This window comes from Macrobrachium nipponense, chromosome 10 (assembly GCF_015104395.2).
Source record: "Macrobrachium nipponense isolate FS-2020 chromosome 10, ASM1510439v2, whole genome shotgun sequence".
Lineage (NCBI taxonomy): Eukaryota > Metazoa > Arthropoda > Malacostraca > Decapoda > Palaemonidae > Macrobrachium > Macrobrachium nipponense.
Genome location: NC_087204.1, coordinates 77,156,488 through 77,180,966, shown reverse-complemented (window position 1 = coordinate 77,180,966; position 24,479 = coordinate 77,156,488). Strand labels below are relative to the sequence as shown.

General features: G+C 33.8%; 1 protein-coding gene across 2 annotated transcripts in view; it reads right to left on the bottom strand.

Annotated features, from left to right (window-relative positions):
* Positions 1 to 450: 450 nt before the first annotated feature.
* The window catches only part of LOC135223704 (adenylate cyclase type 6-like), an 891,429-nt gene continuing 867,400 nt past the window's right edge, over positions 451 to 24,479 (bottom strand). For both annotated transcript variants that reach the window (XM_064262427.1, XM_064262428.1), the window contains exons 18-21: positions 23,747 to 23,966; positions 23,164 to 23,295; positions 22,340 to 22,464; positions 451 to 21,158 (exon numbers count right to left, since the gene is read on the bottom strand). In XM_064262427.1, coding sequence (XP_064118497.1) covers positions 20,976 to 21,158; positions 22,340 to 22,464; positions 23,164 to 23,295; positions 23,747 to 23,966 — 660 coding nt within the window. In that variant the 3' untranslated portion in view covers positions 451 to 20,975. The remainder of the gene's footprint in view (positions 21,159 to 22,339; positions 22,465 to 23,163; positions 23,296 to 23,746; positions 23,967 to 24,479) is intronic.

The following is a 24,479-nucleotide window of genomic DNA, read 5'->3' as shown; positions in this document are numbered from 1 at the left end:
CAATATTACAGTAATTGCTAAATTTAAGGGCACGTTTGCTATTGCGAGATACCACTATAACAAATATTCATCAGCAAGAACTTAAAAGATGTTAGAAGAAGAAAAAAAAGTTGTCCGACACATTTTTCATTCAGTACTTTTGGCTTGATGTCAGAGCAGCCTACTCTTATTAAGGGAAGGTTATTTTTAAAAGGCAAGCAATGACCCTTAAAACTATATATAGGCACGAACAATGACTGCCTCACAATGACTGCCTCACAAATTAAATGAATAACGTCTTCTAAATCTCAATCTTCTCATGTCATTTTGCTGAATAATTACCTAGTTACCTGTAAATTAGCAAACGTGAAAATGTGGTAAGATTTTCCATACAAAACCTGAAGTCTAAATTGGCTTGTTTTACTTTTTATTTTATTTTGCAAGATAAACAAGGATAGGAAAATACTATCATAAGGCTTTGGATACATGTATCCATTTATTCAGAAATTGTTGGAGCCAACACATTACAGGAACATAAGGTCAGTGGGTTGGGATGGAAAGGAGTTACTTTCATAGGACTAGTATTATACTATACTTTATTTTTGTTATATTTGGAAAACACATATCATTAGAATATATTCATACATTTGATGTACAAAAATATGCCTTTAATAAATGTGGGTATGACTTTCCAAAATGCCTCATTACCATATGGTTTCATAGTTTAAAGTCACCACACTTACATATAAAATTAAGCCTACAGAGACGCACAACATCAAAAGGAAGGAATCCCATAATTTTCTTATATTCTCATATACTTTATTTTTCTCAAAATATACACCTCTCCTGTCTTGTTCTATTCCCTTAGGTTTATGAATCTAAGAGAATTGCATTAGAAATCTTACTCTTTTTTTATATATATTTACAATTTTAGAACATCTACAGTAACCATATTTTGATGTAATAGGCAACAGTTATTTGGAAGGTGAAATTTGATATACTATGCAGATACAAGGGCTTTGGAAAAGCACTGTACAAAGACACATTTTTGCTCAGACAAAACCCAAAGTCACAGAAGAAAATAAATAGTATAGGATGAAAATTTACAAAACAAAATTATGCTTTTCAGACAGAGGCATTCTGCTACCCAGTATCTTAGATAGGGAGTATATGCACGTTTTAAAACATGATAATAATAATCAGCCTATTCGCCAAGATCTAAACTGCACATAGCTTTCTGTATCCCATTTTTGTTAATTTCGTGTACTGATCTCTTGGATGACTACTGGTCAAAGGACTCTTCTTATATTTTATGACTCTATTCACCCTCTTCCCTCAACCACACGCAAGAATGAAGGGTGAAGCTGAAGACAATATACTGCACACTATCTGAAATAGTGTAAAAAACTTCTGATGATCAGTTTTATAAATATTTGCTGTTTATTATCACTGAAAGATGGTCATCCAATGAAAGCTGTACATGTTATCAACAAATGGATTACTTTCCCAGTGGATCTTGAATGCTAGTTTTGACATCACTGGAGAGAACATATACTCATGAAAACTGGTTTTCCTTTAAGCTAAAATGAACTATTATAGCGTACAAACTGAAAGCTGTAAATATTAGGTACAACATTCAAGTACAAACTTTAGCAATTAGTGTGTAGTACATAACTCAAAAGTACTCTTAATTTTCTTAAATAATATATGCAACATGCAACATTCTCTAGTGGTAACCAAACTTCTAAGCAAATCAACTGCACCATTTGACAAAGCTTTGTGCAAGACCTGAATTCATCAGTACAGAACTTCCATAACTCTACTCTCCTTAAGTAACGGAATGCAGTTACATTCCCATTCAGGGTCAAAAGTATAAACATGCTAATCTGATTAAGGACATGCATTTTAAACAGCCTTCAGGCAGTGATGGAAGTTGTGATTCGAGCATGAAGCCTAAATGAAGAGCCATTTTCAAGTACAAATAAAAATAAACTCAAAATCCATAAGATTGCCTGATAATAGAAGCGGGTTAAGCAATCTCATTATCTGTCCGCTATCAATTGTGCCCCATTGGTGGAAGGACAGTAAAAAAAATATTGATAAATACCTAACATCTAATTGTTATAATAATCTTAACCATCATCCTGGTATTTTATTCTGCTTTATTCTTATAGCTGCTAACTCCAAACATTCATTTCATGCACAGAACTGAATTTTTTTTACATAGAAAACTTTTAATAGTAAATACTGTAGAATGTATTAAAAATTTCTGGTTAAGTATATTGTACTGGAACAAGAACTCTTAAGATGATGAACTCTGAGTCTCCTGCCAATTCTGAATAATAAGCAACTTATTGGACATACAGTCAGAAAAATGAGGGAAGCAAATTCCAATGGCACAAATGCATTTCTAGTTTTAAAGGGAGAAAATGAATATCAAGAAGATTACATCTGAAAGAGTATACTATACTGGATTTCAAACTGGTTAAACCAAACTGGCTTCTGGTTAATATGCCACGAGATTTTACTGATGATTGCTAATTTTTTTCACATTATTATTATCATTATTATTGTTATTATTATAGTACTCTGAAATGTATAAAAACTGATTACAGTACTATACATCTGCAGAACAACACATAGCAAATGTTTACATTTTTAATACATCAAAGTGCTTATCAGCATTATTGCTAGATGTTTAAGTTCAAAGTAGTCTAATTTCTGGGACTAATACAATCAGAACCTGGATTTCTTTTATGCTATTCTCTTCCTGGAAATCTAAATATCAAAAAGTCTCCGGTAGTAAAGAATGAATGGTATGATGCTGCTGTGATGTAAACTCGCAGCTTTGCCAGCAAAATCTCAACCAAGCCATAATGAACCATTAAAAATAATAAAATATATCTCCATATGAATTATCTTAAACATATAGCATTCTGGGGATTGGAACATGTCTTTGGATAGCCGCTCTATTTCTTCAAGTGATAGAATTCTATGAAGAGGATAGCGTCTGGAAAAGTTCAGCACTATGTACATTTGTCACTAAAAGTTAGAAGGTAAGTGAAAACATTGGTGGTAAGTGAAAGCAGTGAAGGAAGAGAACTAAAATATAAGAACTATAAGTACAAAGTAGAAAATATCATACAAATCATGTCCCAAACTACAATACAGTAACCATTAAAAAATTATGCTTGTTTAAATTTCTCTCTATAAATTCTTCAGTACGTACATAAACAATAGGAAGACAATGGATGAGGACAAATGTAAAGATACAATACTTTCTCATATTTACACATTCTTTAACATACATAAAATACAAAAAATATTAAATTATTTTGTAGCAGAATATGATATACAAATTTCAAAGAACAAAAATTACCAGTAATCATTTATCTGCCTGCAAACTCAGGTCCAGTGCATGGCTGGGCATATGCACTCCCTTGGTATAAATTAAATTCAACATTCAGTTTTGTAACATTTATAAAATGCGACACAGTAACTTGAATTTAAATCATATCTGTAATTTCTGGAAAAAGAGTTGTAAGCTGAGTTAAGTGAAAGACAAGCAAACAGGTGACAATACTGATATCAACTTGATCTAATGTATACAAAAATATATGCATATTACATAATTACAGAAACCAGGGAGCTAGAAAACATTCAGCGCCAAAAGGAAAGGATCGAAGCCCTTGTTGTCAAGTGTGTATGAAGAGGAGAAAACCGCAGCACAGCTTTTAAATATCCTCTCTAAAGTATATGACAGTACACATACTCCATAGGTAGTATCTTTTAACATGTACACTTCAGATTTGGTTTTTGGTAATCTACACAGAAATGAAACTACATATACAATATCTACATGAAAGGAGACATTATTCTAATATATGAACTGAAAGAGTGAGGTGAGAGTAAATACTAATTACAGCATACTAAAAAAATATTATATAATTTTAACCAAGAAGAATGATTAATGATAGAGACAATATCATCTACATTTCCTGACAACTTACTAAAATGCTCTGAATTTTATCTTACATTTTTACTCCCATAAAAAGCAACTACATGGTCCCATTTACGTATTAACTTTCTGTAATCTATTCACTAAATACAGAGGCTGATATTTATATAATGTAACATTTTTACCTTCCAACATTATAGGATATCCATGAAAATATTTATGTGTGGTCTGCTTATACTACACTCGATGCTAAGTGCATCATTTTCCTATATATCCAGGAATTCCTTATACAGTACATATATAGTATATGGATGAAAGGGTGGTATATATTTTAAACCCATCTCTTTAGGTTGCTTTTACAAGAAAACACAAATGATCTATAAAAAGAAAAGTTACAAAGGTGAATAGTACCCTCTGGGAACTTGGATTCAACGAAGCAATACTGTAGCCTGATAGTTTAAAAGTTACTTAAAAAGTTAATTTTACTGTGCCTGTCATTATGCAGACATTTCCGGTGTAAGATACACATTTTTATCTAAATAAAAAAGTTTTATGAACTCCAGTGTTCACTGAAGGACCCTAACACCAAATATGAGTTTCAGCATAGCGAGCAATCAGCTTGCATAAGAGACAATTTCAATGCCTTCAGTGAGTTCCCTATATTCAATGTAATAATACAACGTTCAAACTTACCTAAAGCAGTATCAACGCTATGGATAATGATGGATTACAAGCACTGTGAATATTTTTTCGATCTCTGTAAGTAAAGGTAGCTTGGCCAGTTTTTGCTGGTCATTATCCCTCTTCATTTTATATATCTTCTTCATGTAATCCAAATCCTTTCAAACATAATAAGTGAACACCACAAAAATGACCTTCTGCCTCCACTCCATAATTCAACCCTGTCTATTATGCTGGCATAACTAGAAAAATATCAATATTTCATACATTTGAATAACTAAAATACGAATATTATAAAATTTCAATAAAAGGAAAACAAAAAGCAGTCGGTGATCTTTAAAAAACCACAACTTTTTGTTAGAAAGTGCTCTCCATCATTATAACCATATATTACTGGTGATGATGAAACTTTTCTAATCTGAAAAAAATGACCAGATCCTGGTAAAACAAGAGCCTATCAATGCACAATTATTATCTATTACTGTTTAGTAGTTTAACCAAATAACAATAATAATAATATTCCTTTAATGAACTCTTCTAGAACATCAATCCTTCATTTTTTTCAGATCATGAAAGCAATGTGTATTTATGTAAAGTAAATTTGTGTACAAGCATTGTAGATGTGATCAAATATTTCATGATAAGTGAAATTCTAACTCCTTTTTTCCTGACTTACAATAATTACATTTCAACACATGTACCTTCACAAAGAACTGTTTTTTACTTAACCTCACATAGCTTCAGTAATATACATATATTAAAAGTTTTGCAGTGTGGCTAATCAAGTATTCTACCCGAAGACTACAAGGCAATTTTGATTAATTTTACCTTTCACTATACATGATACTCAAATGTATTGATAGGCTTATGTAAATTTACTGCACATAAACAGTACCTCCATTTTAAAAGAAGTTTTCTTTATTTTCTTTCTAACAAATAAGCACAAGATTAGTGATAATGACCTCCTAGAAGTATCTTAGTTTCTTTACATGACAAGAAATGTGAGCAAGCCAGCAAGAAAACTTTTTAAGAAAAGATTTAATACAAGAACTGGTGCAAAGATGGGCCCCAGAGACTACTACGTATTATAAAAAAAACAATGAACCACAAATCTAGACAGAATTTACAAGTCACTGAGAAAATTTCTCTTTTTTTTTTACAAAGTGCAATAGATAAGCATTAAGGTAAACAAACCAGTGTTGTGAAGAAAGCTATAGATAATATTCATGATGTAATCCAAACAATTTCTCAGACCATACTTGCTATACATCATATAAACCATATATGACATGAAAGGAGATTCCATAATAAACCATTAAATCATAACTTAACCACACTCCATACTGACATGACAAAAGAGCTAGTTTAAGAAAATTATTCCTGAATCCAAATTTCAAGTATGGCAAATAAGGGTCCTTGAAAACATAAGATAATATTTTGTGAGTGAATACAGTCATATAAGTATAACTATTGTATCATTACAATATTTCCATGATATCAGACTAGCAGATAATTTTTTACCTTGGTATTTTACAATGATTGGAAATTCATCTAAACATCTGAACAAAATGAAACCCCTCGACACTGGAACCAGATATAGTAGTATGTACACAAATAACAAACAAGAAATCCTTTTGCAGATGGACTAGTTTTGACAGCCTTATCAAGTATGCAACATGTCTCCCTCATGTTGCTCTCTCAATGTTGCCCTTTAAGGATTGGTGAACCTTCATGCTTGTTTAACCTTGTTCATGGCTTAAGCACAATGACAGATTCTGTTATGTAATCAAACAAAATATCTATAAGTTTTAGAACAATCTTAATGCTTTCTAATATACAAACCCATGTTTTATATACTTTGTGGCAGTTGTTGGTGAAAAGTAAACCATACCAAATGATACAAACTATGGGTGAGTTAATACCAAGTTATCCATAAGAAGTAACTCATTATTTCACTTGCTGTATGTCATTATTATCTTTAATAACCAGACCACTGAGCTAATTTACCTTTCACAGGGCAGGCCCAAAGGATACTTGCTGTAAGTTCATTCCACATGCAGTAAAATGCAAATTTCAGATGACAAAATTTGGGAACTGATTTATAAAATGAGCATGTTTCTGAAAATAAAATCTAATGTCTTATACCTGTCTGCTGAATACTTACTATACTGACATGGAAGAAAACCTAGGAATCATACAGTGATAGAAAAAGCTTCCCCTTAGCAACTAGTTGAAGTGTACTATGACATAAAAAACTAGTCTTTATTTTGTAATACAGAAAAAAAACAAAGTTTAGTTGAATTTTGAATGGTGGTATGCCTTGCCAAAGCTGGAAGGAGAAATGATCAATATTAGTCTCCTGATGCCAAACTGTTCTTTTTAGGGGGTTAAATAACAGAGGCCAAGCGTCCTTCATCAGACATATCAGAAGGAATATTGATTGCATAACAAGCTGAATGCATCTGGCCTCCATCATCACACACAGGGATTATGATGGTTGGTATCCTCCACCAAAGCATGCAAAGCAACAGTTCTTTAACAGAATGTGACTTGAATAATTTGACTTCATAATAACTCGGTGTAAATGAAAACAATAATGCAATATGCATTTCTGATGTAACCTAGACTAAACTTTTCAACAAAGATGACGCATAAGACTACAGTACCAAAATACTCAGGTTTATTTTTAGACACAATACCTGCATCAAATCCTGATGGACAGAAAAATGGAAAGGTATGGTGAACGTATTCTCTTTCTGTTTGGGACAGTGCACCCTTGCTCAATGACCACAGCTAATGCTTCACCAATATGTTTTTGCCACTTAGCATGATTTATTTCTTCCACCAGTGGCAAACAAAGGATACAAAATATTAGGATGTGTTTGTGAACACTAGCCACTTATGTTGAGGAATAAAGGAACTCAAATTCTATTTAGACATTCTATTGACAGCAGAGGAGAATATCAAAGAACTAAATGGAACTCCACTTTCTTGTAATAACTTTTTATGAATCCACACATTCTTAACTGACATCCTTCTGTAGGGATAGAAATCTCACCCCTTAAGTTGTGCATAAAAGCAAAAATGTGTTATCTTTAGCCTAGGATTACAAGTGAAAACTAAAACTGACCCTTGATACAAAATAATCAAACATGATAAAATATAAAAGAAGCATACTCTGTCACTACAATAATAGAAAATCATTAACAATAATAATAGTACTAATAACATCACAATAATAAAAAATACAACTGATAGCAACAATATTAATGATTAAAACACTATGTTGTATTTGCATCTCACTCTCACATTTGAGACTACTACTTTAAAACGTATGTTAAACGTAAAACACTGAATGGGATGTAATCTCATCGAGTCACCCCATAGACAACTGGATGTAAATATCTACTGTACGTAAGGGAAAACATGGCTTACGTATAATTTTCCATAGAACCAAAACACTTGACAAACGAGCAGTTTAAAGCTAAAATTTAGAAGTGACTACAGTATACATAATAATAATGACAATATTTAAACTTAAAACTATCACGCCACATCCTTACAGTTAGTGTATAATTTCAGTTTATTGCAAGTAAAAATATCAGTTGCTAAATGTTTGGAGAAATCAATTTACAGAACAATGAAATTATGACTTTTCACTGTCCACATTATATACATCATAATAAAAATACATAATACGTACTTATATTTCAATGGATATCCTTGCTCATACAGTATACAGTACTGTAGTCAAAATGCGTATAATGTCTCTATGTTACAGTGGTCTATTATTATGTACACTAATGAAATTACTATAAATCTTATGCCGAAGGAGAGAATATCTGCACATATAAACTCTTATTTACATATTTACAGAAGGCATAATACAGTAATGAGCTATGTCCTTCCAAGTAAGGTACATGTTTCAGTGAAGTCTGATTTGCAATGGCGATTCACTATATACAATAGAAAATGGTAGAAGCATTTATAAACATATATCAGTTATTTTAACACAGAATCATTCAGATCCACATAAAAGCTACATTATATTCATCTTGCAATGACTATCACTGGCCATAATGTAATTGTAATCTATGAGTGAGAGACTCTTTGAGCAAAAGTAATGTCAAAACAAAACAAAATTATTGTAATATTATGCAATACAGAGCTGCCAACTCACAGAGAATAATGCTTTCAAGACGGAGGAAAGAGCGGATGATTAATTATTCTACAAAAATATAACATCTTAAAACAATAGTTCCATTGCATTAAGCTATCTCACAACATTCCCATTGTGGAAGATATGCTTAATTAACATCTTCATGTACCAGCTTCCTAAGACACCAGATGAAAATACTATCACCGAGTCAGTTGTGTAAATATAAAAAAGTATTGAATATCTTTTTGTAGATCTCATACGAGTGAAGGAACTTTGTGAGGAAATCCACCCTACTTGGGTGCTCTGGCTGTAAACAAACGTACATGTAAATTTCTTTCTTCCACTTTTTTAACTTTTTAAGTGATCAGGAGGGAAACTATTTTAGGTTCTCAAATTCCTCTCAGTATTTTACTGGAATAACTTTATAAAATGCTAAAGCATAATGAAATTAGTACATCAACCACTGCATATAAATTTTCCTGCTGAAAAAAAAGCTTTTTATGTTTTCCAAAGCCTGTCAGGATAAGAAGAGCTGATAAGCTATACAACCAAAGGGGGACATCTTTGTAATCAGGTGAAAAGTCAGATAAGATTTATCCTGCATTAAAGTGGCCACCTGTATTAAACTGATATTTGTATAAGATCAAGAGTTAATCAGCATTTTTGTATCTGGATTACTTTGAAATGTAAGTGCAAAGATTATGGTAACAAAGAATCAGAAAAAGTTACTATGCGTTATTTGAACCTTTGTTACAGAACCATCCCTTGTTTCTTCACTACAATGAAGTAACTTCTCAAAAAGGTAGAACTACTGGAGAAATCTATCAATGTAACTACATATAAACTACAACTTTTGTGCTAGATAATTTGGTAATAGCTGAATAACAGATGAATTACATACCATTTGTTTGCTAATACTATACGTATATATTCATGATTTTCTAAATAGTACGTAGTAACATAACCGAACATCCTTGCTATTAAATGTGAACTGCCACACAACTCATGTTTTTATTGATCAAAGTTTTCCCATACTGATACAACATCATTTTACACAGTGGCAATGAATTTCCATAAATGAATGTTAAGTAATGTATTTATATGATTCACTATAGTTGATTCACTTAGGGTAGATTCTTTGGCCTACGAGACGTTTGTTTGGCTGCCTCTGATTGGCTGGTACCGGGATGTAAGCTGGTCGCTCAGTGTGTCATATTTTTGTTTGTAGCCTAAAAACTAGCAATATGTTTATATTTCTTCATTTATCTCACATTTTGCAAAAGATAGGAAAGTTTTGGTCATACCAAAGAATAAGGTATTAATCATACAACTAAGTCATATTTTCCTGAAATCAATAAGATAAAACACAAAGGAATTACAAGGGGGTAAAAGCAAAGCATTCAATTCTTTATACCCCTCTTTATTTATCATTGGATTTTGCATCATTAATGCGATCATGATAATTTAAACCATAAAATCACCCTGAATACACTAGTGCTTTCAGATTTTAGATGCGTATAATATGTGAAAAGAAAACGAAGAATATGGCATCCATACTTGATTCAGCCTGAAAGGAAGTCAATCTTTCTCAATTCTTTGTTGTTCACAGAGACTATTATTTCATATAACTCAAATTAGTCTCTAATATCTCTTTCTGATTAAAGCTTAGGCAGAGTTGAAGAGTGTTTGTTTGTATGGTCTTTTTACGTTGCATGGAACCAGTGGTTATTCGAAGTCTGTCCACAGAGTTCAACTTCTTTGCTGGACTGAATTCCCTGCAGCCAGCCTAGATCTGTGCTAGCGATACCAGATACTACATCCATCTGATTATCATTATTTTTTTCCTTATCGGATATATCCAGACATACTATATGATATTGGATTGAAAATGTTCGACAGTCATAATGTGAATTCTGTGTATTTATTTACAGTAAAGGTAATGATGTAAGATCGTAAATATTGTCGAAACTGCAACTTTCTTTATCGCTAATTGGCAACTCAAATCTCTCGCTGAGACGACAAGCGCAGATTTTTTGCAGAGCACATTCTCTCATCAATACTGTCAAACTTGAATCATTTACGGATGCAACATAATAGGACATATTCTTCATTTTCTCTTCACATATTACACGCATCTAAAAACTGAAAGCACCAGCGTATTCATGGTGAATTTGTTGTATTAAAACAAAAGTTTTATTTTATCTTGATTGCATTAATGATGCAAAATGCGATGATAACTAAAAACAGGTATGAAGAACTAAATGCTTCTCTCTTCATTTTTATGTAATTCCTTTCCGTTGTATCTTATTGGTTTCAGGAAAAGATGACTTAGTTGTACAATTAATACCGAATCATATGGTATGACCAAAACTTTCTTATTTTGAGCAAAGTGTGAGATAATTGAAGAAATATCAATATATTGCTAGTTTTCTAAGCCACTGACGAAAACAATGAGACACTGAGTGACCGGCCTACCTCTCGCTACCAGACAATCAGAGGCCGCCAAACAAGAATCTACCTTAAGTGAATCGACTATAGTACAGTGGACCCCCCGTATTCGCGTTCTCCGGATTCGCGGACTCACACATTCGCGGATTTCTCTCGGGAACGTTTCCCTGCATTATTCGCGGTATTTTTCTATGAGAAATATCCACAAATTCCTGGTTCTTGTGATCAATTTCATCATAAAATGCACTTTTTGTGATAAAACTATTAAAAAAACCAAGTATGAAAATTTTTAGTGGTTTTTCTTAAGTTTTAACTAACGAAATAGGCTGTTTTTAGCGCTTTTATAGGGGTTCCAAACATTCGCGGATTCTAACTATTCACGGGGGGGTCTGGTACGCATCCCCCGCGAATACGGGGGGAACACTGTACTTGACAAATGGTACTACAGTTGTGCAAAATGGCCCATATGAAAGTAGCCACCAAGAGGAGATTCGCGTAGCAAGATCAGGCATTGGAAGGTTACTTTCAAGCAAAAACAAAACTAACAGTAAATCAAACACTTTTTCTTAATTGCTAATTCTTTTAAGTTTTGTGGTTCCACAGTTTCTCTTCATTTAACAGTAATAATCCAAATGCTGTACTATCTTGGCAATTTAAAGGAAGATGCTACAGGAAAATATTTTTCCCAGATGAAATTCCTGCTTTTAACAATGTAACAATACATTTTACCGTTCATGAGATCATATGCAGTTGGAACACCTAATATCTCTTTCTCTTATCAAAGAGTGACATTACCGAACAACTATGCTTGACCTAAATCAAGTGTGAGGAATGCAAGAATTTCAGCTCTCAAAGATTTAAGGACTTTTCTACTTCTAAGTTTTGAAAAGTCCCTACCTTAATAAGAATGAGGTGATTTCTTTGATATACAGTATCTATTTTTTAAAATTTTGTGGAACTATTATGTTCACCATGAATGCTAGTCAAATTAAGCTTGCTCTTTTCCTAACAACTTTTGTTATATGTGGGGAATATATTTCATTTGAACTGACTCTCACGAAGAAAGCAATAATTCCTTTGTGCTTAGCTTGTCATTCCTTATATGTATGTATTTCCCTTCACCCTGTCAAATCCAAAGTTACCCTGAAAGAGTTCTAGAGCAGCACTCTACCAATAAAGGCACTCTGAAGAAGGTATTACTGATGCTCATCTCTCTAAACTGCTCAATTCCACCAGTCCTAGTTCTATTTCATTGTTGTTTGAGGTCAGCCCCCTCACCCCTTATTCTCATCTTTCCCCTCCCTCTTCTTGTTTCCTTTAGGGCTGGACTTCTTGTAGGTGAAGGCAGGTCACTACGTTACCTCCTCATATCTATAGAAAATGGTATGGCAAGGTAATAAAAAAAAAAAGTGGCTTGACGAAATCTTCACTATTACATGTGTTGTCTATTTCTAATGGCTGTCTTTACTAAGATAAAGAATTTCTACTAATTAAAGTCTAAAATAGCAATTGTTTGCTATCGTGTATTTTGTAGTAATGATTATTGGATTTACATGCATGTCACATATATGGAAATACATAAAATGGTATATATGTGTGTGTGTGTGTGTGTGTGTGTGTGTGTACACAAGCATTCCCTTGATTATCCACAATAATACATTCAAGGCTCTTGAGGATACTGGAAATTTGGGGATACGGTAAAAGAGAATTCAAGAAATCTGGGGATAAAGTAAAAAAAAAAAAAAAAAAAAAAAAAAAAAAAAAAAAAAAAAACTAAAGATATAATACAACAAATTGGTACCCTTTTTTCCAATTGTGCACTACACAGTGCTGTATTTATGCTTATTAACAACACAAAATACAGGCAGTCCCCAGCTTATGACGGGTTCGGCTTACGACATTCCGAGGTTACAATGCTTTTCAATTATATTAATCAGAAATTATTTCCAGGTTTATGACACGTTTCCAGGGTTACAATTCTTACGACACCAATCTGGCAGAAGAAATATTACTCCAAAAATGCAAAATAATCAATATTTGAAGGTTTTCTTTTGAAAAATGCAGTTTACATAGTTTTTAATAAACCTAAAACATTAAAAGTGTCTCAAGTACGGAACCCCTGTCGTAAGCCGGGGAACGCCTGTACACTGTACAGAGAGTTGGGTTTTTTTATGTGGGCTGGACTTGAAAAACTTGTAAATAAGGTTTACAATTCCTTCCCATCCTCCTCCTCCAGCTCCTGTTCCTTCAGGTCACAAAGTGGCAAACTGGTCAGAGGAGGTGTTAAGGTATGTTGATAGAGGCGGCAGAGAACCTGTCATGTCAACAAAGACTGCTGAAGTGTTGGCTTGTGTTTCCAAGCTCAATGACCATAACCAAATTACCAAAGAAGTGGATGGCAATAGACTTGGGTACATGTTGGTCAAAAGTTTGAAGAAGCTCTTGAGGAAACTGATGAAAAGAACAAAAATTCTGTTTTACAACCACTACCTGCTGCATTCTCAAGCTCCTTCAGCAAACTCCACTGCCTTAATGAAACAGCTGTAGTCAACATTGGGTTTTTTCTGTCAGTTCAATGAATTTATCGTAGATCCTCCACATCTTTTTTAAGTTGGGACTAAGCTCCTCTTTGGACAAGTGGTTTTTGCGTTTGGCTACCAATCTGGTGTCCGAAGTTCGATTCTCAGCCAATGCGGAATCAGAGGAATTTATTTTTGGAGGAAGAAATTAATTTCTCGATATACATAATGTGGTTCAGATCCCACAATAAGCTGTAGGTCCTGTTGCTAGGTGACCAATTGGTTCCTAGCCACGTAAAAACATTTAATCCTTTGGGCCAGCCCTAGGAGAGCTGTTAATCAGGTCAGTGATCTGGTAAATCTAAGATATACTTAACTTAAGTCAGGACTGGGTGTGCATGAGTATCATCATCGATACTGTTGTTGTCTTTAATGACTTCCTTCTCCAGCTCAACAGCAACAACTGCAGCAGCTATTTCATTGTCGGACATCAGCTGGAAGCCAGCATCACCATCATCATTATCCAGAAACTCTCATGTCAGCCTTAAAAACATTGTAGACTACCTACATGAGCTTGCCACAACAGTTTTCGACATCAAAATCTCAAAGTTGATCAGGCCTTCTTCCCCCTTGAGGATATGGTGCCATGCATTCTCTAAGGTGTGCATGATGTCGTCCTCCCAAGCATCTGCGAGTGGTAGGTGGCAGACTTCAGTGAATACTTTTGAAGATTCTCCAGGGTCTGCTCCCCCTGTATCTACATAGATCCTTCTCCCCATCCTCAAACACCACCATCACCTCCTCCAGGAACTTCCTCCAGCACAGCTGTTTTGTTGCAATATCAACACACTGGTCATCGGTTGAATAAGGGCAGTTGTTTTAAGAGGCAAAAACTTGATCCTAATATAACCTTTGTCACCAACCATCTGGGTTGTGGAAGGATGTACAGATGTACTGTTGATGTGAAGCACAGCCTTCAACCAAGTAATGTGTCTGATGGCGAATATGAATGTGGTTTACAAAAGTGGTTATGGACCAACCAGAGACAATCTTGACAATGAACCATGCCTAAGCCTTGTACAGTAATACCAAATCACTGGGAGGCTTAAGTACTCATCAACCCATGCAAGGTGTAGGGTTGCTTTGCATGTCCAAATACTTGTTTGCAACAATAGTTAACAGAGGCATTTGCACATAACAAAGCATGCAAGTGTTGGTTCAAGAGCTTTGTTCTGGTTGTTCTATTCCTTCTCATCAGCCAAGGTGTTAGTGGGCAAAGCGTGATAAAATACTGTACCTTTTTCATCAGCCTTCAAAAACCTCCTTTTTTTGTCAAGTCTTTCAACTTCTGCCAAAAGCCTTCACCAGGAATCTTCTTGTTGGAAAGGTGACAAAGGTCACGTTGAATTTTGAACCAAAGCAACTGACCTTCAACCTTCAACTCAGCACTGCATATGCATTCCAGATGATCTCTGTTGTCAAAACTAGATGAAGGCTGACAGTTTAATCTCCTCATGGTGGGGCCTGGCCATGACCTTGCAGGCCTCACTCCTGGATGTTGTCTTCCCAAAGCTGGCTGTGTTCTTGATGCCCTCCAAGGACACTCTAATATAGTGTACTTGGTCATGGATCAGCTGGCATCAATCCTCTCAATGATTTCCAGCTCTTCTGAAGTATCAACACCTTCTTAGCCATCTTGGGAGGTGATGGGGCCAGGCCATACACACAATACACAATGCCACACACATACACAGCAAAAACAGCACCTGCAATAACTGCTGGAACACCCACATATGCCACAAAACTGATGGAGCAGACTGTGATGCAGGGTAAACACAGCAACTATACAAAATGCAATTACAGGGAAACAACACACAACTGGACAAAGCAGAGTCCACTTTGCAGCAAGTGCTGGCATCTTTGCATACAACCAATGTGAGGAAGAAGCTCCTATGATGTAGTCATGACATCAGCCACTTGAACCTGGTAAAGAAAATGATGTATGGCATTGTTGCACTGGAGCCAATAACAGTCGCAAAAGCTCCCAAAGCACATAAGTGCTCCCCCACCTGTGAAGCTTATACCTGGCAGTATTGTAGTCATAACACATCTATATCAGCTACTCAAGAATGATTTTAAGCCGATAACAGTTGCGAAAGCTCTCATGCCGATGAGGACCCATTCAGCCCTATCCTCTCAGCTTTCCTGGCCCTCCCACAAATCCCAACCTAGTTACCCACAATACTACTTCTTTCTCAGTGTGCTATATGAACTATTAACAATATTACCATTGTATATTTCTACACAGGCAGCATTTCCAACCATATTTATCCAAGTATAATTTTGGGGGTTGCAGTTGCTTGTGGATAACATCACTTTGCAGATAGTGTATACTGCACTATGTGGTTCATCGAGGGAATACTGGTGTTTATATGTACTACATATATACATATATGCTACATACTAGTCAGCCAAAGTGGGTCCTTGGCTGAGTAATGCAATGATGAATTCAAATTTCTAAGTCCATGGGTCATTTTTCTGTCGCCCTGCAAATGTGTATCAGTAAATGCTGGGGTCAAGATAAAGGGCTTGGCTAACAACCTCATCCTTAAAGACTTGCTGATAAACCAGATTGCTTTATCCTTCTAGATATAGTGACTGCAGTAATTATCAAAGTTAAATTGTAGTCGTGGAACTCTTCTACACTAATATTTCATAGCTGGCAGCTCTGTTAAAGAATACGAAATATTTATAATGTACTTCACCACTATTACTTCATTTATAAAACAAATTAGTTTTCTCTTCAGTTGAACTACATGCCTCATATGTTTATTTACTTCTACTCTGTATACAGTACACTTTATTTCATGGCATCACTTCATTTTTGTGGCAAAACTATATAAATACAAATCAGTCAGTGTTATAAAGAATCTTTGTAATATTTGAAAACCACAGGAGGGAGTTCTGGGGCAGTATTCCATATTACTGATGCCAAATACATAATCATATCATATAACGTTTAATACTGACAACCACCTACACATAATGCTGTTGGTCAAAACACTTCTACTCAAAAATGACATATCATTTCAGTGTTTACCATCTAACTGTCCTGTTGCATGTCAACAACTGAAACTATTTGTATGTACTGCACTACAAATTGAAAACAATAACTTATGCATTTCTCAGCATCTTTCGAAGAATAGGCAGCTGATTTATCTTTCTTAAATTCAATACAAGTTTAAATAAAATCTTTGTATAATGCTTGGAGAAGTACAGTATGGCAATCTGTGTACTCTAGTATGTCAATGTCTTGCCAATGGACTGACGCAAGAAAGCACTTCTCCAAAAATAAAAAAACAAGAAAATCCAATGGTCATTATTATGTACGTGTTGCAGGAAATACAGATTTTGGGTGTAAAGCACACTTCCTTGGATATAATATTCTACTAAATTTACCCTTCTTGGCCTCTATTGTAATATTTACAATGTACCTGACCTTCATTAAAATTTTGTTACGAAACTAACTACTTTCCATTACTACTGTATTACAATACTGTATTATCCTAACTACAAAAGTAGTTAACAAATTTACTCTTCACTTCAGCTACAATAAAAAAGTATTGTGAACATGTTTCCTTCTATAAGCTACTACTAATTGTGCTGAATCACTTTGTGAAACCTTCAAACTGCCAATTTCACTAATGTATGTAGTCTACAAAGATCTGTTGACAGCTGTAGCTTAATACGAAAGACATTTTTATTATTTCCTTCAGTCAAAATTCTATCACTATGTATACTGTTAATGTTAAGATTAATAAAAACTTATTAACATATACTGAACATCACAACCAATTACACAAAGTTAGGCATTATCTCTGCATTGTTACATAATGTGAATAATGAATTAAAATATTTCACTCATGATTAAAATTGGCACATATTCTAAGCTATATAGTAACCTATTATGCACATACAGTTTGGCAATCAAAATCTAAATGGCATACTGTATTCTCTTTGCAAAATTTGTTATACCATTGGTATCAAAATATGCTTCGCAGATCATAAAATATTCGAGGCCCTTTGTCTCGAAAGACGAGTTTATCTCTACAAGGAAAAATTCCTCTATGCACCGTTTGATTCTTGTCATGATGCTCCATACACTTCACATATACTATCATCAACTCAATAAAATGAAAACAAACTAGTAATAGCAGGTTAAAATGATTTCATAATGCCCTGTGATTCAATAAATCATTCTTAAAGAATTTGAGAAATATCACCATTCAAAATCTTGGCAAACATACATGCAAAGCTAACTGTGAAATATGCTACGGCAAATCTTGTTATTCCTGGTAATAATAACTTTGGTAATAAAGAGATTGCTCCTGCAACTACAAATATGAATTACATGAAGTTGACCAATGCATATTAGTACTGTACTTCAACAATGGCTCCCTGGCACAGGGGTGAGTCAGTAACTAATCATGCTACTGGTACATTAAGAATTGTAGGTAAGCTTGAAAATATGACAAAGCAATTTGTTTAAATTGGTGAAAAATATGACAAAAAAATGGTTGACAAAAAAATGGTTGCTAAAAAGATAAGCCCTTAATGCATATAGAACTAACTTACAAAAACATTTCCTTTCTCTAAACATTATACTGTGCTAATAAAATTAAACAAGATTTAGACTAAAAAGCATGAAGACAGACAAGGAATATCTGGAAGATCTTGTGCAAATCAGGAGTGGAAGCTACATATAACCATATCCAATTTTGTAGAGCTTTGTGATATGTGGACAACATCTGTTAAACGTTTATAGTACGTACTAGCAACAACTACAAGGTTTTAAGACAGTTTTCCTTGATCAATAATTTGATGAACTACAATACAGACCTGGAAAGTTTAGTCCAGGCATTGCATGGTTAGCAAATCTGTACAAAATGTTGGACGGAGAGAAATATCATGTACAGTACAATACAGTACATGTCAAAAGTGTGCAGCTTTTTAGCTATCCAGTAAAATTCCTCAAAAATATTTTCAGTACTATTGAGAAAAATATGATGAAGTACACTGATAACATCTCATTAGTATAATACTATGTTCTCCCTTAATTTATTACCAATGGCAATGTGTGTCAAAAGAATTTAGTTACTGGTACATACAGGATTACATAATCATATTCTTGCAAAACCTAATCAGTGAACATAAAAGGGCCCCAGGTTTATACCGACACCTTTTTTTATAGGTGAACGAGTCAGAGAGTTCTGACATGTCCAATTTAGCAGTTCTCTGGTATTATAGCAATATTTTACTAGAAATAACGCTAAACGGACTTATTTCACGGAGCGACACGGCCGAGCCCAGAAATGTACTTTTCTTCTTTTTTTTAAAATAAAAATCAATGATGATTTGAATGGAATATGCAATAAGTAATTTAATGGACAATTACCTAAAATATGCATTTCACAAAAGCTCTCCACAAGGAGAATCTGAATAGAGTAAAATGCTTCTGAAAATGAACATTGAAAGTTAAGCACAAAGTATAAGCAAGCTCACATCACTTAACATAGACATTTGTAGACGAAAAATCTTTGGAATCTTGTGATTTATTACATCAGCTTGGAAAAAAATCCAAATTATAATACTATTTAATAACCACCTGATTCTTGTTATTCTTAATGAATAAGCAAAATGAACATTGCTTTGTACAGGTAGTATGTGAATTCCAATCTCTCGGAGAATAAAATATGTTAAATCTACTTTCTGTGAATCATAAAGTTAGTTCAGAGTGGCATACAGGACTCCTTAAAACAATATCCTACACTAACAGCAGGTAAGTCAAGTTCTCTTCCATATATATTACCAGGAACAGCAAAAATGCAATTCTGTATAAAGTATCTGGTTTTATCTTCCCACTAAAACCACTGTGAATTATTAGTAAATTAAAAGCAAAAGTAACAAAATGATGGGCACATAAAATGGATATATTGTGCATGACTAGAATAAAAAAAAATCTAAATAAACTAAGCAGAAACCACAAGGGTAACAGAAGCCCTTTTCAAAATTTAATTTTCCAAGCAAGTATTATTACTGTACATAACCTTAACACATTTGCATAACAGAATGCTAATTTATTTTTATAAGATGAAAGATGAATATAATTTCACCAAGGAAAAATTCCCCCATAAAATAATAGTGTGTTGAAAATTTGAGCATTAAAGATGCAGTTAATATCCTTACATAAAACTTGAGGTAATTAGTCACTGATGATTTAGTCTAAACTCTTCACATTCAGAATTATACCAACACTTCTATGAACAGAAATATTAGAGTAGCTCAACTAGTAAAAATTTAATATGTGGGCTCTACCTGGAAATGATATGAATAATTTGAAGACTGAACTAAAATCCCACATTTGTATATTGAACTCATAAATGACGCAATCATCAAAATTACCCAATACGCACGTAGTTTTAAGGAAACTTAAAAAAACTAGTCATGTCTCAAAATAAAAGAATTTGTTTATATTATTATTATAAAGGATTAGTTTATCCAGACCTCTGAAATTCTGTTTATAAAATACAAACAGTTCATATCTAAAAGATTGATAAGACTGTAAAATTAAAAATTAAATTACTTTTAATTCTACCACAACCAAATGCTCAAGCAGTCAAAGCATATTTCTGATTCTTATTGACTTGGCATTTTTGGTGAAAATATATTTTGGAGCTATATTCAGTAATCACTCAAATTCAACTCTTGGAAATATGTACATATTTTCCCATTTATATCCTAGAATTTGGCATAAATCAATAATATATAAAGTAGCTTTTACTAATCTTCTGAGCAAGAAAGATTATGTACTGATTAGCACCCTCAAAGAAATGATGGGTTTTACAGAGTAACTTCAGATTTTTTTATACACACTGTACAAGAATAGTAGACGAAAGTAAGGACAGGGATACATTGTCAAAAAACTAACATTTCCGTATATACTACACAAGTGATACACGGCATGAGAATAATAACTGGATGTCCAGTGTATTCCAGTCCACGTCAGTTTCTTTAGATAAATTCTATCCAGAATCTACCAGACTGCAGAATTTAATATTTTCTTGGTACTTTAAATTACTTATTGCTTGTCCTAATGGCATTAATTATACATCTGTCACTTCACTTGATGATTGAAGTGGTGTAATTTTGCAGCTCTAAAATTATTCTATATCTACGTGTGATTTTCTGATGCATCTTTTGGAGTTGAAGGAGGACAGTCTTCCTCAATAACATCATGACTCTTCCCGGTAAGAAAATATGTTACCATATCGCCTTTTCCTTTTACTTTGATTGGTCCCCGGCAGGTGAGAGGATAACCTTTTTTATGTAATATTTGATACACTTCTTGTGTTACCTGCAAGGAGTAGTTATTGTGAGAATTTAAATTAACTTCATGGATTAATAATAATTATATTATTAAAAGAGCATAGCCTATGCAGATATACAGAGGAAATATCAAAGATACTAATAAACCAAAACAAAAGATCTAGTGGCCAGTTGCATTCCATTTCACGGCTAACTTTAAATAGGTTCTAGGGAGACTAAGATACATTACGTTGGCCCACATACAGAAATTAAAATAGATTCTTAAGTCCATAAGTAATAAATATACAAGTTAACATTAAAACAAAAGTCATTTTGATTAGTACAGCACTAAGAAAAATGCATTTCCTCAGTAAATAAGAGCCTGCACTTAACAACAATGCAATCCCAGCCATCATAATGGACAAAGCTTTCAGTGGCAATGAGTGAAGCTAAGCAATTCTGAGAAGAAACTTGACATCTAACAAGACTCTGACCTAGGGCTAACCAAAAAGTCTACACAGAGCTCTTAGGGAACACAATACTTTATAGAAACTGAAAACCCAGTAATCTGGGAATTAAACCCAGCATAAGGTCTTGGTTCCCAAAACTATGTAACGTCTAATCCTATAATGCCAAACAAAATAGACACCAGGACCCTTGGAAAAATTCTTTCACATGAAATTCTCACTCTCCTGTATGATTCTCCTAAGAATATGTGTAGCCTGAGTTCTACTAGGACGGAACAACATTTCGCCTGTAACCATGCCCATCTGTTGAATGTCACCTTTAGCTAAAATGATAATTGTCACAGATAGTATCTTAACCAAACTGTGGATGTTAGGATGGCATGCATATTTTCATAATTCTGTAATATGTAGTACTAATATAAACAATGAAGTATCATTAATTTTTTGTGGTTGTAGGGAAGAGGAACTTCAGATGACTTCACAGGCCCCAAAATTTTTAATTTATGTTTAAACAGGAGATAAAACTCATTTCATATGTAGTATTGAACATACAATCTTTTACTTTTCTACAAGTTTCCTATTTTTAAATCCATTGCGCCTTCAAAGAACTCAGAAATACTAAAATTACCTCTTATATACAGCATAAATAGCAACATAAATAAACCCCACCTAATTCACTGGTAACTGGTTTGTTCAAACTGATATCATACTATTTTGTATTTGGCTATTTATTACAGAAGATTAACCTCTCACAAAACTATACCTGTATCTTATCAAGTTCCCCAGTGGAATCCATCCTGGAAGCAACATTTACAGCATTACCCCAAATATCATACTGGGGTTTTCTCGCACCAATGACTCCTGCAACAACTGGACCTATATTTATACCTGTAAAAAAAAGGAAGACAAATACATAATTGAAACTTAAACCAAGACACTTTCTTATTCATGACTAACTATACAGAAGTGAAAAACCATATCAGTACTACCAGTACATATTCAATATTCCTACTTTATTTAAGAATTCTCTCTCGATTCCCTTTTTGACCCAACTAAATATATCAAGGCCTCTAATTTTGTGACACTCTCCTGAAGCTTTTTCACAACTTAGCTTCTGCAGGCATAATTTCAGTCATTGCTTCTCTGTGCTATAAAAGAGAAAGCCCCTTTCTAAATAAACCCTCTTCTCTGAGGATCCAAAATTCCTGGATTATTTTCCTTCAGACTATTAAGAAAGACATTTTCTTCCTACATGTATCTGTTTTGCTTGATGCTAAAAGCTTTCCTTTGAGGATGCAGGACAGGTTAGATCCTATTATTAGGCCCCTTCTTTTCTCTTTTGGTAGAAGCTAAATAAGTGAATTATGTTTCCTCTCCTGTTGGGTTTTTGCATACATAATATAAAATATACATACAGAGAAATTGAAAAGACCACTCTATATACTCACTAATGATTACCGTATGTTGATTACATATATTTGCATTTGTGACATACATTAAAATGGTAAAATATTTAACTTCTCAAATATATTGTAGCCTACTACTAACTTAAAAAGGTTAGTTTATGTGGAAGGTTACACTACTTACCTATTCTTATTTTGAAATTATTGAAGGAATGTTCATTTACGTATTCTAACTGATCTCTCAGTCGCAAAGCGTAGTCTGCCATGGCAGTTACATGGCTGTAATTTTTCAAATCTCTGGAAGCTTTCGTAAGACCTGTGTGCAATACAGTAATATCTTAATACTAATTTAAAAGGAAATGTGAACTGAAAACTGTAGCTCAACATATTAAAAAGAAAGATACAAAATATTAAACAGAAAGATACATTTCATTATGACAGGCTCCAACAACAATAAACAACTGTAAGAAAATTCCATATGAGATATATAAACATTGAGGCAAAGCCCTCTATGATTCCACTCTTCTAGAATTTTGTCCCCTCATTTATCAGTGGTGAGATATAACAAATCTGTTATGTATATACACACTATTTACTGCGTTAAATAATTTGGTATTTTCCAAAAATCTTAAGCTGTATACTGAAGTGGAGCTGTATTATTCAGTAGCCGAGACAGATAAGAAACAAAAATCTCATACAGTACGTATTGATAACATGGTGTTAGTTTTGGAAGAACGAAAGTACTGATAAAACTGAACATATGTTACCTGAAGCTGCCATATAAGTGGCTCCAGTAGATTTAATTTTTTCTATCCACTTGAAACGTTCCTCCTTCAGCAGCTCGTCAAAATCCGCAATGATTTCATTAAGGAGGCGCAAACACTCCACACCTTCATTGTTAGATTCCAGCTCTACGTAGAACTCGGAAAAGTTGGGGATGGAGGCAAACATAATGCACACACTCTCACATTCTTCATGATAAAGCTCCTGGAAAGTGATGCTATGTGAGTTGTCTGGAAAGTGATACTACGAGAGTTGTTTAATCTTCCAAAAAAAGAAAAGTCATGCATACTACCAGATGAAAACAGTCAGTATAAGAAAGGCTAATGACTGTATCCAAGAAGTTATAAGTTATCATTATTAACCTCGGCTTTGATAACTATGAGCTTTCATTTTGTTGCCATTCCCTGAAATTATCCTTCAAGATAATCTTACACAGTCAAAACTCATTCATCAGTCTGGCATAACAAATATGAAAAATTATTCATCATTTTTCACAATTGCAATTAATAAAATACTTTACTATAATAAAAAATATTTAGAGTAACATGATTAAAACCTTCATAGTGCTACTAATCCAACTACGTATCTCATACAGCATTTCCTCTGATGTAATGCTTTGCAGAATGTGCTGCTAACAAAATGAATGAATACCACAGCTCAAATTTAAGCACCTTGATCTTCTGCAGTACAAGAGGTATTCATAATTTATATCGATGT